This window comes from Lasiosphaeria miniovina, assembly GCF_030549165.1.
Source record: "Lasiosphaeria miniovina strain SMH2392-1A chromosome Unknown B0T26scaffold_1, whole genome shotgun sequence".
Lineage (NCBI taxonomy): Eukaryota > Fungi > Ascomycota > Sordariomycetes > Sordariales > Lasiosphaeriaceae > Lasiosphaeria > Lasiosphaeria miniovina.
Window position 1 is genome coordinate 5593476 of NW_026848220.1, and position 14513 is coordinate 5607988.

The 14513-nt window shown below is 54.2% G+C and overlaps 3 protein-coding genes across 3 annotated transcripts; 1 reads left to right on the forward strand and 2 right to left on the reverse strand.

Moving 5' to 3' along the window:
* Window positions 1-2278: 2278 nt before the first annotated feature.
* On the reverse strand, window positions 2279-4201 carry B0T26DRAFT_746444 (uncharacterized protein; the record flags this gene model as incomplete). Its single annotated transcript, XM_060444693.1, has 6 exons — window positions 2279-2335; window positions 2404-2947; window positions 2999-3265; window positions 3329-3469; window positions 3895-4002; window positions 4074-4201. The coding sequence occupies 6 exons, from the start codon at window positions 4199-4201 to the stop codon at window positions 2279-2281; spliced, it is 1245 nt and encodes a 414-aa protein (XP_060303427.1).
* A 2295-nt stretch (window positions 4202-6496) lies between these two features.
* B0T26DRAFT_75437 (uncharacterized protein) lies at window positions 6497-7835 on the reverse strand. Its single transcript, XM_060445815.1, has one exon. The coding sequence runs from the start codon at window positions 7727-7729 to the stop codon at window positions 6869-6871; it is 861 nt and encodes a 286-aa protein (XP_060303428.1). The 5' UTR covers window positions 7730-7835; the 3' UTR covers window positions 6497-6868.
* Window positions 7836-11546: 3711 nt separating this feature from the next.
* On the forward strand, window positions 11547-12183 carry B0T26DRAFT_75472 (uncharacterized protein). Its single transcript, XM_060445859.1, has one exon. The coding sequence runs from the start codon at window positions 11738-11740 to the stop codon at window positions 12059-12061; it is 324 nt and encodes a 107-aa protein (XP_060303429.1). The 5' UTR covers window positions 11547-11737; the 3' UTR covers window positions 12062-12183.
* Window positions 12184-14513: the final 2330 nt, after the last annotated feature.

Genomic DNA, 14513 nt, shown 5'->3' on the forward strand with positions numbered 1-14513 from the left:
GAAGACATCCACTCCAAACGACCCAAGCTATCGCCAACCGCCACGTCGACAAACGGACCAAGCCAAGAAAGGAAGAAGGGACACTAGGATAAGAAGTGCAGCACATACAGAAAAGGAAAGAAAAATCTCAACGGAACATAATCCAAGCTCAAAGATGAGGCTGACAGCAGCACACAGAGGGATAGAAGAACGGACCCGTGCCAACCAGAACAAGGGAGAGCGAAGGAAAAGAAGAACACGAGAGACAAATTCAGAACATCACACACAGGCCAAGAAGCAGGAGGACAAGCACCACGCCATCATACCCTACCAGCTGTCTCGCCCGACGAAGCCCGACCGAAGCAACCGTCGAGAAACAAGAGAGATTAAACGAGGCGAAATCCCCTGAACACCGCTGTGGAGGTTGCTACTGCCACCCAGGCTCTCAAGCAAAAGACGCCTGGTTTGTGTGGTATTGTAGCGGTACAGCCGGTAACAAAAGCACAGGCAGAGACAGATCCGGGGGTGCCAGTAAACGAAGAGTACTAAGGATAAAGAGCACGCCGCCGGTCTCGACTTGCGTTGATGGAATAAAACGAAAAAAAAACAAGAGAGACAAAGCAGAGCCCCAGGCCGGCCGAAGCGAATAGCCAAGCCACAGTAACCGTGGGCCTCACAGACAACGGGAAGAGGAGAAGAACTACAACCGCGTTGAAACAGGGAACGCAACTCGTCTACCAGGAGGGGAGAAAGAAAAGAGCAGGAAACAAACGGAATAAGTAGGCCGAGCGAAGGAAAGAGAAGCTGTAGTCCGACCAGATCAAGACAGAGAGCTTGCGAGATCAGCTGCAAACCGATAAGCACAGAGTAAAGCAGGCATCCTACATACACACACACGCAACTAGCCACCAGCAGACATACAGAGACAGGCAACGGAAAAGGCAGAAAAGTAAACGGGGAACACGAGCGGGTGGCACGAGCAGATGCATACAAAAATAAGCAGGCAGGTAAGCAGGCAGGCAGGCAAGCAGGTAAGCAGGCAGGTTAAGGAGGGAGGCAGGTAAACACACCGTAGAACCCCCAGACCAGTCACAAAACATAACCTAGAGAACGAGAAAGCTACCAGAACAAGAACATGCCCAATCCCAAACAGTCTCGTTCCCTCCCCTCAGTTCCTCAAACGCAACCTAGTGATTACCTACAGTAGACAGGCAAGCAAGCAAGCAAACTAGCACGCTAGGTAGACAGGTAGACAGGTACCTAAGAACAGAAACAAAGCAGAATGCCCAACTAGGGGAGATGAATAGATAAAACAGCGTAGCCAGCCAAGTCAAGAAGCCCTAAAAATCCAAGCCAGACAAGACAGCTTCCGCGGCAGCAACGAAATACAAAAAGTCCTCCAGTTAGCCTCCATCTTTTAAAGAACCATCAGCCACCTGAACCGCATTACCAGTCTTTCAAGGGACGAATCTAGGAGGACAGCGAGCTCGAGCAAGGCTAGACATTACAACTCCTAACCCGGTTCACGAGACTCACAAAGCACAAGGCCAGGCAAGGCCAAGCAAACAGAGGCTTGCAAAAGCCAAAAGACCGCCAAGCGTGCAAGACAGCAGAAGCACGCGAGGAAGATTAGGGGCGGAGACGAAAGAGCATAGACGCGAACCAGATAACATTGCTGAATAAAGTAACGTGCTAGAGACAAGGTACGACCCCTCAACGAAGAGGAGCCAACTTGCCGGGTCAGGCGGTGTGCCAGGGCAAAACAGTCCCTCAGTGAAGAGGACCCGCTGCTCCAGCGCTCTCCATGACCAAATAGCCGTATGACGAAGAATCTACCAAGATATCTTCGATCCGTGAAGTTAGGAGGTTAAGGAAATAGTCCCCCGTTAAAAACCTCGGGTCGTGTGGCAGCCTAAAAGGGGGCCGAATGCCCCCGTCTGCGGTTAAGAATGAATGTATCTGGTGAAGGAGAAACAAAACGCAAAGCAAAGACAAAGGGAAAATCTCAGCGCTTGCCACTCGTCATTCCTTTCCTTTCTCATTTCCCGTTGTAGTTGTTTCGGAAGATTCGTTTAGAGAGCCGGTGAAGAACCATGTGATCGAGGCCCAGAGGTCGAAAGGAAAGACGCCGTGAGATGCTGCAAATAAAGCTGGACTTGGTTTCGGGAAAACGATTGGGAAAAGAAAAACACCAATCCCTGCAGTGAAAGGCAGTTTTAAGTCTCCGGGGACGCCCTGCTCCGAACTCCATGCAATTTTCCCCGTCGCAAACAAAGAGTACAGTTACTAGATGCCGTGGTTAGCCTTGTCTTTTTTCGACTGACCCTTTCCGCCCCGATTTCTTCTGCTTCTCTGACTGCTCCCAGACAGGGAGGTAGGGGAGATGGTGGGAGTAGAAGACATGACTGCACGAGTCCACCGTACCTGCATGCCGCCAGGAGGGGGGCCCTGGGGCGGGTTACCACCGAAGTGCTGGGGTCCGTAAGGACCCGGAGGTCCCTGGCTGTGAGGAGGAGCCATGTTCACGTTCATATAGTGCGGCGGGGGAGGGGCCGGACGATAGGGGGTGCCAACACCCGAGTTGTTCTGGGATCGGCCCCAGGACAGGCGGACACGCGAGTTGCCGATGGGATATCCCTGCATCTGGTTGATGGCCATCTCGGCGGCATGGCGGTGGACAAACTGAACGAAGCCGCAGCCCTTGCCGGGAGGAATTTTGACATATGTTATTTCCCCAAACCCCTGGAAGAAGGATCTAAGCTCGTCCTCAGTCACGTAGCCCGAGAGACCGCCAACAAAGACGGTCGTGTTGTTTGGGTCCGTGAACTGGTTCATCGGCTGCATGGGGTTGAAGGTTCCCTGGTTATAGTATTGAGGCACGCCCCAGCCTATGGGACCGGCAGGGTTGCCGGCAACAGGGGGCATCGCTTGGTTGCCGCCCTGACCGCCGTGACCATATTGATGCGACCTATAAATGGTTAGCAAAGCTAACAGTACACGCGGAGGGGCAAGAACAAACCGGGTCTTGGGGGTCGCAGTCGAAATGCGCATGGGACGGTTTCCACAGTAAACGCCCTGCATCTCGACAAGGGCGCGTTGCTGGTCAGACTCCTCCGCAAAGCGCACAAAGCCATATCCACGCGACTGTCCGGTCATAGCGTCCGTCATGATCTTGGCTGATTTGCACGAGGGGAAGCGAGACTGGAACAGCGAGACGAGGACAAACTCGTTAACCTCTGGGCCCAAATCGCCAACGAAGATGGAATACTCGGGACCACGGTCATCGCTGTATACAATTGTCAGCCCGAGACTACAGAGGGCTGGGCTGGCGGGGAAGAGGTAGACTTACCGGCGGTCAACCAAGCCTCCTCCGGAAGCCCAATTCAACTTGAAAGCGCGTGCCGAGTTGGGCACTTGGGTTCCATTCAAGGTCAGTGCCTTCTGGGCACCCTCGGGAGTGTTAAATTCGATGAAGCAGTATCCGGCATTACTTTGAGAGTTAGCTTTATCAAGCACAGGTTGAAAGACCCAGCAGCTTTGGACTCTCCGATGCGAGAGCAAGATGTTGAACTAGAACGGGGCGGTGGCTGAGACAACGAAGAGCGGTATCCAGAAGCAGCCGCGCAGCAAGGCAAAACAGGAAGATCGCAGCAAGGCAAAATAGGAAGATCGCAGCGAGGCAAAACAGGAAGATTAGAGGGTAAAATCAAGAGAGTCAAGATGGGGGGATAGCAGGAGGGGAAAGAAGTAAAGAGAAAGAACGAGGGTGCAAAGAGAAGACAGGTCCGAGGGGTGGACATCCGAGCAGCAGGAAGAAAGGACGAAGCAGAAAGAAAAGGAAGGACGAAGCAGGAAGAAAGGACGAGCAGGAAGAAAGGACGAGGTACAAAAAGAAAACAGGAACAAGGAACATACCCAGAGTTGCGGTCGCGAATCACCTTGACCTGGACGGTCTCGCCGAGGCAGGTGGAAAAGACATTCTTGATGAAAGACTCGTCCATCCAACCCTCCATCTCACCCATCCTGTCGAAGTCAATTAGACGCCGCGGCCATGAAGCAAGCCGGTATGTACATGCAGAGGGAGGATGACTTACCAGAGCGTCTTCGCAGCGTCGCTAGTGGCAGGCATGCCTCCGCCGGCGGGGAAGTTTGACTCGGACGAGCCGTTCATGGGTCCATTGTTGGAGGTGCCGGGGGCACCGGGAGCGGTATATTCAGACATCGCCGAAATGCTGCCGGTGCGTGAGAATGTTAGAATGTGCCGTGATGCGTGAAGTACGCTAATGATTTTGAGATGGTATGGATGCTGGTCGCGGATGAAAATGAAGAAATGCAGCCGAGTAGAAGAGGGAAGGAAGGACCTGCGGTGTTGTGTGCAAAAGGGAAAAAGCTTGGCGAAATTCAAAGCCAGTCAAGGTTATAGACGCCACAGGCGCCCCGTCAGGAGTGGGACACACCCTTTCCATCTGCACTGCAAACTCTCTCTGCTTTTCCAGGCTGTGCTATTGTCCCAAACTTGGACTGAGGGGGGAGAGATGAGAGGGCAATATGGGAATAAATAAACTAGCTAGCAGTTTCGGGCCACTCACCCCTGTCTGGGGCGAGGCACGCGTCTAAACGAAACGGGAGTACCTACTGCGCTTGATCAAAGACGAACGAAGACAAGAATCACTCCAAGGGCTGTCGACTGCTTCGTGACACCGCGGTTAGCTCCACGGACAACAGCTACGCCCTGTGCCGACCGAGACCATTTACCACGCCCACTCCCCAGCACGAGGTCCCGCCCCCGAGAGCAACTTGCCATCCAACACACGAAAGGAACATGTTTGCCCTCGAAGACTACTTCGAGCTGAACATAACCGAACACACAACCGAGGCTGCTCAGCGACATGCAAGCCACACGCCCGTCTGAGGCGGCAAGAAAGCCAAGGCACTACCGAGGTCCCTGTCACCCGAGGGCTACAAGAGTCTGAGGCTAAACAACCTTTGGGGAAAACGCACGCTAGGCCCGGCTGGGGACCTAGGTTTGTGTGTGACTGGCTGGTTGATCATTCAAAAGAACAAGACTTGAACGGTGACAAGCGCCGGGGATGTGATAAAGCCAAGACGGAGGCGCGTAACTGATCAGCGCTGCTGTTGCGCCGACTAGCTCTTGACGACTAGTCAAGCACTGGCTAAAACCCGTACAAGTCGAGAGAAGCAACGGCTTTTTCGACTACCGTTAAACGCTCACCAAGAACAATACAGGCGAAAATAAAGACAGGAGAGAAAAAAAAGCACAAAAACATGCAAAGACGTGGAGGAGTTATATCACCACTCACTTAAATAGTCGAAATTTGATCAAAGACGCAGAAGAGATGACCTAAATAGCATTAGTGCTGAAATTGTCAAGCTGGAAGCCAAATGGCAGTGTGACGAAAGGGATTGGGAGAGCGTTATTTTGGGACCGGTGAAGAAGGGATTATTTATAGGCTACGTTGAGGGCGACAGTCCGCCATGTGACTCTTGCGCAGCCTTCTCCCGTGCATGATACAAGGCTGTTGGTTTAAAGAGGCCCAACGAGGAAAGAACACCACAATATACCGAAAGAGTTTGGGAACAAACACTAAAAAGAGGGTGTTTCGATTAAGAAAAGAATAAACACACCTGAGTCTGGGGATCGGTCGAGAGCAGAAACCGAAGGACGATCTAGTAAAGATTGTTAGTAATGCAATTAGGCCAAAGCTTCGTCACATAGATAAAGCCGAGCACCACATCTTCCACCTGAGCTTAAGCTTAAACCTGAACATGATAGGGCATCTGAACATATTAAGTTGCGAAACACAAGCCACACCAACAAGCCTGCAAGATAAAAAAGTGGCTTGTCACGACAGTTTGCTGAAAAGCTGCGTGCCCCCTGAACGCAAAAACACTACAATAGCAGCTTGCTCGCAACAGCCATGCCGTCGCCAACTATGAGCCACACTTGATGCGCTCGGTGTGTATAATGGCAAGGGCGAGCTTTTTATTTCGTTCCAGCGAAACGTGGGCCAAAAGAAATCAGAGCTAAAGAGAGACCAGACAGAATGCATGCTTACTTAGAGTCGAGTATTTTCGCCAAATGGTATCGAAAGGTTGGTATCGAAAGGTACGACAAATACGGCGAGTAGAGGATGGTTGGTAAAGCAGCCTACCCCAAAGATGAAAGGCTTAAACACACGGTTAGTAAGACTGCCGTGCTGGACGGAAGACTGCAGAAAGATATAGGGCGCGGAACGAGGCAAAAGGTACAGAGGGGTAACAAAACCAGGCCTCAGCGCGTCAGAGGCCACACAATGGTGCCCAGTTCCTAGGAGCCTTCGAAGAGGATTCAACGGAGCATCTCAGCGGCCCCAATCACAACGAGACCAAGGTAAGAGATACTGCTTTAGAAGACAGCGGTGCCGTTCCCCTTCGGGCCTCCACTCCTCGGACCTCCAGGTCGTCATGCCTCCGAGCGGCGCAGCAAACACCAAGGAGAAAGAACAAAAGGCATCGACTTACTGATCGAAACCGGAAAAAGCAGCGACCGATTTTCAAGACGCCTGATCACGGCTGGTAGGTTGCGATCAAGTTGAAGATCGTATCCAGATCCGAACCAGGACTGTTGATGACAGGGACGCCTCACGCCTTGAAACTCAAAAACGCCAATCAAGAGCCGTCGAAGATGCTAGCATAAACCTGCGTGTTCGATAGGTTCGTTGAGATAGCGACCGGAAGAAGGCAAGACTGTGAGACTGCAAAAGGCTGTTCCGAAACCAGATCAACCTGAAGGACTATTGCCGCCCCAAAAGGACCCGAGATGCTGTGAAGACGGAAGGTATCGAAGGAGGAACACCGGTATCAGATGATAAACTATACGGCCTCCAAGTCAGTCACCACACTCAGAAATACGAGAAGACGTCTTCGGGCCACTTGGCAACAGTTCAGGAGTCTTTTGGCGAGGTCGCTGCCAAGCCATGATCATCACAGTCGACCACGGGTCCGCCAGTAAATCGTAACAATCCGTCCGTCCGCTCCAGACAAGGCCCAGCAACCGGCTCCGAAATCCAACAAAATCCGCATTGGCGGTAGGCTTCTGTGTTCTAATCTCCGAGAGGATCGTGGATTCGTGGGAGTTGTTCAAGACATCCAACGCGCAGAAAAGAGACCATGCCACCCATCGCCACAGCCCCCGAGCCTTGGCGAGATCTAGCTTTGCTTCAACCGTCTGTAGCTGCCGTGGTAGTGTTTTTCTGGGAGAGCAGAAAAGCTTTGGTTCCGAGGTCGCGAAGTTTGGATTATTGTTCCCTTCGGCTTGTTTGAAGATTCGGGAGAGAGCAAACACGACGGATCGGAAACAGGCCGGGGTAGCAGTCGGCGACATGAATTCCGCCGGACGGCGCCAGGGCACCGAGGATGGCTGCGAGGTTGGCTGAGGTTTTAGTGGCTGGGGTTTTAGTCGCTGGGGCGATGTCTCAAGCCGTGCCATAGCCTTGTCCAATACCCAAATCTCGGTGGTTCCCCAACTAGCTCCTATCCCACTTAAGACGCCGACAAATCTAAAAGCCAGAGCTCTGCCACACCAGGTAGGACAGATGCCGGGGGTGATGGGGGTCGCGGATCCTTGGAGGATGGTGGACAAAACCAAGGCCGCGTGGTTTTCCAGCTTGTCCAGGCTAGCTAGCCTCGACTTGTCCGACAAGACTCCCAGGCGTCTCAAAGCCTCTGTTCCCGTCCGCAGTAAGTGCATTCATCGGCCGCCGGCTTGAATTCCCTTCGGCGCGGTGCTCGCGTCCAGACGGGTCTTCCCTCCAGTGTCCACCTCTTCTCAAGTGTTCCAACTATTATTGCTGAGGCCCAGAGCATCTCGGGGCAAACGCTGCCGGTAGGTCATCGAGCAAATCCTCCGGGCAAGGCATCGTGCGGCCGCCAGGACGAGCCGTATCGGTGGCACGGTGTCAACTAACGAGGAGGTAGGCAATCAAAGGCGGGTAGCTGAAGAGCCTCGGAGGAAACGCGGCCTGGTTCGCTCCAAACTTCGGATCTCCGGCGCAAAGGTCGCACCATCTTGAAATGGCAGACAAAAGCAGGGCATTCGACCGCCTGACGCCCAGTTCGACCATGAACACTCGATCCGGGGCAGCCGCGCCATAAAAGGCAAATTTTGAGGCGGTTTGGCGCGCGCGCGCAAGGCCGAGCTTGTCGGAATGTCTGCTTCGTATGGGCTCCGACGGTCCAGTGTAGGGCTTCCCGTCGGGATGGCATCGGTCGAGCGCGGACAGGCGCAAAAGGGGGCAGAACACTAGCAGGCAAACACAAACAGAGGCACATTACTCACTCTTTATTAGCACCAGGCAACGAAGACAAGCCGTCCAAATTTTTCAAGCAAGCGCAACTGGTCAAAGCCTTCTGAGGAACAGCTCCGATAATCCCGACTTTTGAACTCCGAAAAGCAGCTGAAGGGACTGTCGGCGGTCGGTGACGTCGCGAGAGAAGAGGGACCTCGTTTCGATAGACAGAACGGCCAAAAGCGAGGCTAGAATCGGGCCGGGTGCAGGTCTGGCGCGCGAATTAAGGCGTGATGCGGAAGCTCGTGTCGTGTTTCTCCAAGGTCTGCGGCGGTGCCGGCGGGAGGTGTTTCGGGGGTGCGTTGCTTGTGTGTGGGAGGGACAGACAGGGGCGCGCGGCGGCTACAGGACAGCAGCGGACGAGAGACGGTCAACGCGCAAAACAAAAGTTCCCGAGGAGACGACGACGGGCTAAAATGGCAACGCTTTTGAAATGATGCTTTCCGAACTTGCAAAGTGACACGGTCGAGAGGGGGAAACGCAAGGGGGAAACAAGAGAGAAGCACAGCAGCGTGGGTGGGTGGAGGGGTAGGGAAAAGAGAAGGGAAAAGAGAGAAGAAGCCAGAGCACTGGAGACAGTGGAGCGGAGCAAAGCAACCAGTGAAGGTGGTGTGCAAGCCGAGAGGGGAAAAAATCGAGGCAGCAGAACCTTACTTGTCGGGCGCGCGGGCGGGCAGCAAGTTGGAAACTGGGAAAGCGCCGAGGACCCGTCCCGTGGGCCGCTGGGGCCTGGAAGAAAGCGAGAATTTGCCTGGCGAGTGGAGGGATTGGTGGGGAAAGTCCAAGCCCAAAAGCTTCCACGCCATGCCGGGGCCCCCAGTCCCAGTCCAAGCTTCCAGTGAAGGTTCCTTCCTTCCAGTGAAGGTTCCTTCCTTTTAGTGAAGGTTCCTTCCATTCAGTGAAGGTTCCTTCCTTCCAGTTCACACCACCTCGCCTTCCTTGCCTGCGGAGGCCTGGAGGGAGGGCGCTCCTTCCCTCGCAGCGCAATCATCGCATCAGTCTGGTGCCGTGCAGGTGCTGTGCAGCACCACCACGACACCCTAAGCCGGCGCGGGCCCACTACGCGGCGGGAAGTATGTACAGTACAGTGCATGTATATGTACCCTGCCGAACCACCCACCGTCGGGTGCGCCAGTGGGTGAGGTGCATCCATTCCCGTCCGTCCCCCTCCACACCTCACCTACACTACAGAGGCACCTAAAGCACAAAGTACCTCAGGTGCACATCGACCTGCTTCCAATGGCGAGCTCCTGCCCAGCATTGAAAACGCTGACTTCCCACTTGGACCTTTAAGCCTTCAACAGCAACCTCGGATAACCAGCCGACTCCAGCTTTGTATCTCCTCCCTTACCCTGAATATTCGACAGGAAAGAAAGCTCGGGATATCGGTACAGACTCAAACTTGGACAACAACAGCCTCAAGGGTTTACGGTAGACCGGTCTACAGGGAGAACAAGTGGACAACAGCAACTAATCTCCCCTTGCAGGGTAAAGAAAGTGATGGCTTCGCCATGCTTCTAATCCGGCCGGGCGGCTGGACGGGACGGGGCTGTTTGCTTGGTACTTGTATTGTACATGCACACACACGCGCGCACAGCACGCACACACACAAACACACACACACGCACACAGCTACTCATCGGCACAATGGAACCACGGGCTACCCCCGGGCTTGGTTGGCAAAACACGACAACTCGTCCTTTTGCACCACCGGCTTTGAAAGCTAAAAAGGGCTCAACTACTCTCTTAGCTGCGACCCGAACCTTCCTAGGTTGTAGATGCCGAGATCCCTCGATTGCATTTTGCTTGCTGAAGTGTGCTGGCGAGAGCTCTCGGGGTCCAGTGTGCGATCGAGATCCGACCGCCAGTAGAAACCCCTACCTTGCCTACAACCCCTTCTGTACATGCACACAGGTAGGTAAGGTACCTTGGTGCTACAAGTCCGTCAAGAGGGAGTGTACCTAGTTACCAGAGACAAAAGGAACAGTTTTGTGTATTCCTTGTCCTCTCCAAACCGATGCGCGGCGGCCCGTTCAGGGTCCTCTGGCGGGCATCTTGTTAAGAGATGCCGCGACTGACCCGGGCTGACCTTAGCAGGCCTGCGCCGACCTACGCTTACTGGTAACCGACGCTACTGCAAGTCTTGGACAACACCTCTCTTCCTCCCGTCTTACTGTACCGGCTGGCCGACCGACTGGACAGACAGCAAAAGGAAAGGCAGGGCCCCAACGCCCAATCCTCCGTCGGACCGAAGGTATTACTCTATTACCAACCGTAGCCAACCACGAGGGAAGACCTGCCAAGCCAACCCACCGAGCAATCCCCCCCTGCTGGAAGAGAAGGGAATGAACGGAGCGGACAGATTAGGCAGCTGATATTTTTCAACCAGCCGGCCGGGACGCCGCCCGCCCATAAGTGTTTCTTCATCCCGCGTTTCCCTTTCCTCCTTGCTCTCACTACTATCTCTTGTCTCTGCACGTCGGGGTTCGGAGTGGCCGATGGCCGGGTCTGGTCCCATCTATATAAAACGGCCAGAAAGAGAAAAGGTGCCGCTGTCTCGTCTCGGCCCTCCTGTCTCGAAATGATATCCGCGTATATGTAGGCAACAGGCTCATAAGCTTGGAAAGCCGTAGTATTTCCCCCAAAATTGTCTCTGTACAATGTTTCGTGCTTCAAAAAAAAATTAAAAAAAACTAAATAAAAAAAAACACACCCAGAAGATGACGAACATTAAAATTAGACGTCATGTTTCGTTTATTATCCCACCCGAGATTTCCCATCTCTGTGGGCCGTCTGCCCTACGCCACGGCGATCATCTCCAATGCATTGTCGGAGGATGGGAGGGGGGGCCGCCAAGCCAAGAGGCGGGACTGCGGGACGGACCTTTTTTTTTTTTTTTGGAGGGGGGGGGCGGCGGTGGCTTGCGGCGCTCTCTCGTTCGTTTGTTCGCTTTTTTGTTCTGTTTTGCTTTCCCAGTGTGGCTCAACGGCTCAGCAGGAAGAGGAAACCGTTTTCACATCTTGTCTGCCCATACGAAGTGTGCCAAACACCGCAGAGTTTATACGTAGACCAGTCGGCCCATGTAGCATCGGACGGGGCTTGTTTACAGGGGGGGTTCACTGATCATTGTTCTCCCAATGCCCCAGGGATGGGAGGGTTCAAATTGGAAAGGGCTGAAATAGCCGTGACCTTTTGGCCTCTCTCTCTCTACACAGTATCTCGGTCTGGAACGTGAAGGTGTCTGTCCATTGTGCTGTTCCCAGTGATGAACACACCACCACCACACCTAACAGGCCCCCCCTACTCCATTGCTGTAACCTTCCCCAGATCTCTCCAGTGGCGTTTTTCTCGTCTCGCGCCAACAATTCCCCTGCGCCTCGGCCGCAACGTACCCCCCCGTGTCGCATGGCATGATGATCTTGGATTTGTCCATTGCCTTGGCCGCTCTCCTACACTACGTACTGCGTACTAGTAAATCAGGTACTGTACACCTTGCCAGCTACAACACGGTAACTTGCCAGCTACAACACGTACCTTGCCAGCTACAACACAGTACCTCGGATGTAGGCCAGGCACAAGCGCGCCTCCTCTCTCTCAACGTGCGCCGAGATGTTTACCGTAGCTTAGCTGCATTGGTCACCAGCAGTGGTTCAAGTTCAATGCTGCGTATGCCGTGTGCTGTATTTACCGAGGGAGGGGGAAGCAACAACATTTCTAAACTGCGAGACTACTAACAAACGGGGGGTGCGTGGATGTGATCATTTGCTTTTGCGTAGCTGTTCTTGCCGAGCAAACACACGTTCCCCACAGCACCGCAAACAGAGAGTCCCGCCGTGCCGGCACAAGACGTCACTAGATGATACCAGATGTGTTTCCAGTCTTCGTTTTGTTGGCAGCTGAGGATGGTGTTTCTACTCCTGAACTTGGTATTTATTTTCCTAGGTACCCCCCTCTTAAGGGGCGATGGCGCGCACGCACTCATGCAGCGTTGGGGGAAAAAGCAAATTGCGCGTGCCCGCGCTCCGCTCCACATGGCAAAAGCTCTTGGCAGCAGCACAAGGCCCAAGGGAGGCAAGGAGGGTCCTCGGTAAATAACCTTTGAGGGGGGGGTGGTGTGGAATGGGAATCAGGAATGGAATGCACAGAACAGCCACTGGGAGCTTTTCGCCTTTTTCCCTCCAGCCCACGACACAAGAACCCAGCCGGACTCAGACGGAGCAGCTTGGGCAAAGAGTCGATTTGTAGTTTATAACGCACCATCTATTCTTCTTGCTAGCTTCTCCCAGGTAATCAGGTACCTTAGTTTCCGTCTCCGTTTCCTTAGCCGCGTTTTCTTCACTCCCGCACGGGCATACAACGTCATCCGTGGAAACGCGGATCCTAGGGCCGTTCGTTTGCTTGGTAAATTACTCCGTAGTCGCGTTGTTTCGCGCGTATCTCCCGTGGCTAGCTCCCCCCCTTTTTTCCCCCAAGCTTTCCCAAGCTGCGTCAACCGTGGCAGCTGGACTCGTGGAGAAGGCGAAGAACAAGAAAAAGAAAGCGATGGAGCTTCGCCAATCTCATGGCGCGCCAGGAGCACATGCAGGTCAACGAATGGCCAGGGCGACTGACGCCGCGCCTTTTCGATCACCTGCATACGTGGTTGGAGGGAGCCAAGGAGCCAAAGCAGCAAATCAGGCTCCTGGCTGGCGGGTTTCGTGCCTTAGAGCAGCGGACTAGGGTTCGAGTGAGCAGATGTGGCTTGCGGGCAGTTTCGTTTTGTTTGTTTCGTGCAGCAGCCCTAGTGTGTCCAAGAAAAATAACGGAGAGGACGGAGAGCCTAAAACGTTACAGTAGCCGCCCAAACAGGTCTAGTGCTCTCTCTCATGCTAACCCGAGAAAGGAGGGACATTCCCCAAGCACGCACGGCATTGCTTTGATACCGCAGAGAGGCTCCTTTTTTAATATTCCGTTCCCGAGTCCCAAGGCAGCTTGGTTGGCCACCTTGCCTTCGCTGGGCCGGCTAGCTCTCTTGCTTGTGCCACATGGCATTCGATTCTGGCAGCCACCAAGCCTCCGCGCGTCCAAGCACCACCGTCCGGGACGGGCGGGCTTCCCACGGGCCCCAGAAAAAAACGCGTGCAGAAACACAGATCGGCAGGATCCCTGTCAGTCCTTTTCGTTCCTCTTTCGTCGGCCCTCTGTCCGTCATGGAAGAAGCCGAGAGCTGGTGCCAGCTACTCCGTCCCGGTCTTGGCTTTCCCTATGGCACCCAGCTGCCATGTCCAGTTGCCCCCACTGGTACCGTAGGTGAGGTAGCTCGCTTTCGCTCTGGCCCAAGAAAGAGAGCAATGCTACCCATCAAACGCGTGTGGATAGCCGCGCCAATAGCTACGCTGGTTTTGCATCCTCCCGTTTCCGGTGGTGTGTAAAAAAGCAAGAAAAGATACGGCCGGTTCACGGGCATTCGTGTGCGAGTTAGGAGGACAGCGGCCGTCTTCAAGGACCCTAGGAGAACCCGGGAAAGGAGACGGCCAAGGCTTCTCAGTCATGTTCAGTGTCGACATGGCGGTAGGGCGTGGCTCTATCGGGGACTTTTTGCGCGTGTCTGTGGTGTGTTTGGCATCTCACAGACGTCTTGCAGCTCGGCTTCGTTATTTATTTTTCTGTTCGCTTGCTTCCCGTCTTGCTACAATGCGCTGCTCCCGGCCGGCCGGCCGAGCGTGCAGGGACCTTGTTCGACTGTGGGGGAGGGACGCGTACGTGTCCGATATTACCGTTCCTTGTGCATACGTAAGCCTCTCTCCCTTCCTCCTTGTGGTGTAGGGTGCCATCGGGAGAAGAGATGTTGCTCTGGTTTGTTACAGGTTGTCGAGGTTCATGTCGATGGTTCCATCTCCCGATTTAATTACCGTTGACTATGTTTGTCCCACCTCTTTGCTAGTTCTATTTGCTGGTTATATTTGCTGGTTCTCGGTTGAGGCTTTGGGGGAGCATAGAGGACGGAACGGCAGCAGCACGCAGCTCGGAACGGCAGCAGCACGCAGCTCGACGGCGGCGCGGGGGTGGCCGTGGTTCGGGTTTGCTGCTCGCGTTATCTTGCAGACAGAGACCCAGGATGCATCGAGCTTGAGAAGGCCGACGGGAGCCACTTCTTTAGGGCGGCCTCGGCGTCGCATGCTGGCCTCCCGGAAGCACCGGGCATCG

Excerpts from the sequence above, each read along its gene's own strand:
- B0T26DRAFT_75437 (XM_060445815.1), bottom strand. The coding sequence starts at position 7,729 with ATGCACTTACTGCGGACGGGAACAGAGGCTTTGAGACGCCTGGGAGTC.
- B0T26DRAFT_75472 (XM_060445859.1), top strand. The coding sequence starts at position 11,738 with ATGATGATCTTGGATTTGTCCATTGCCTTGGCCGCTCTCCTACACTAC.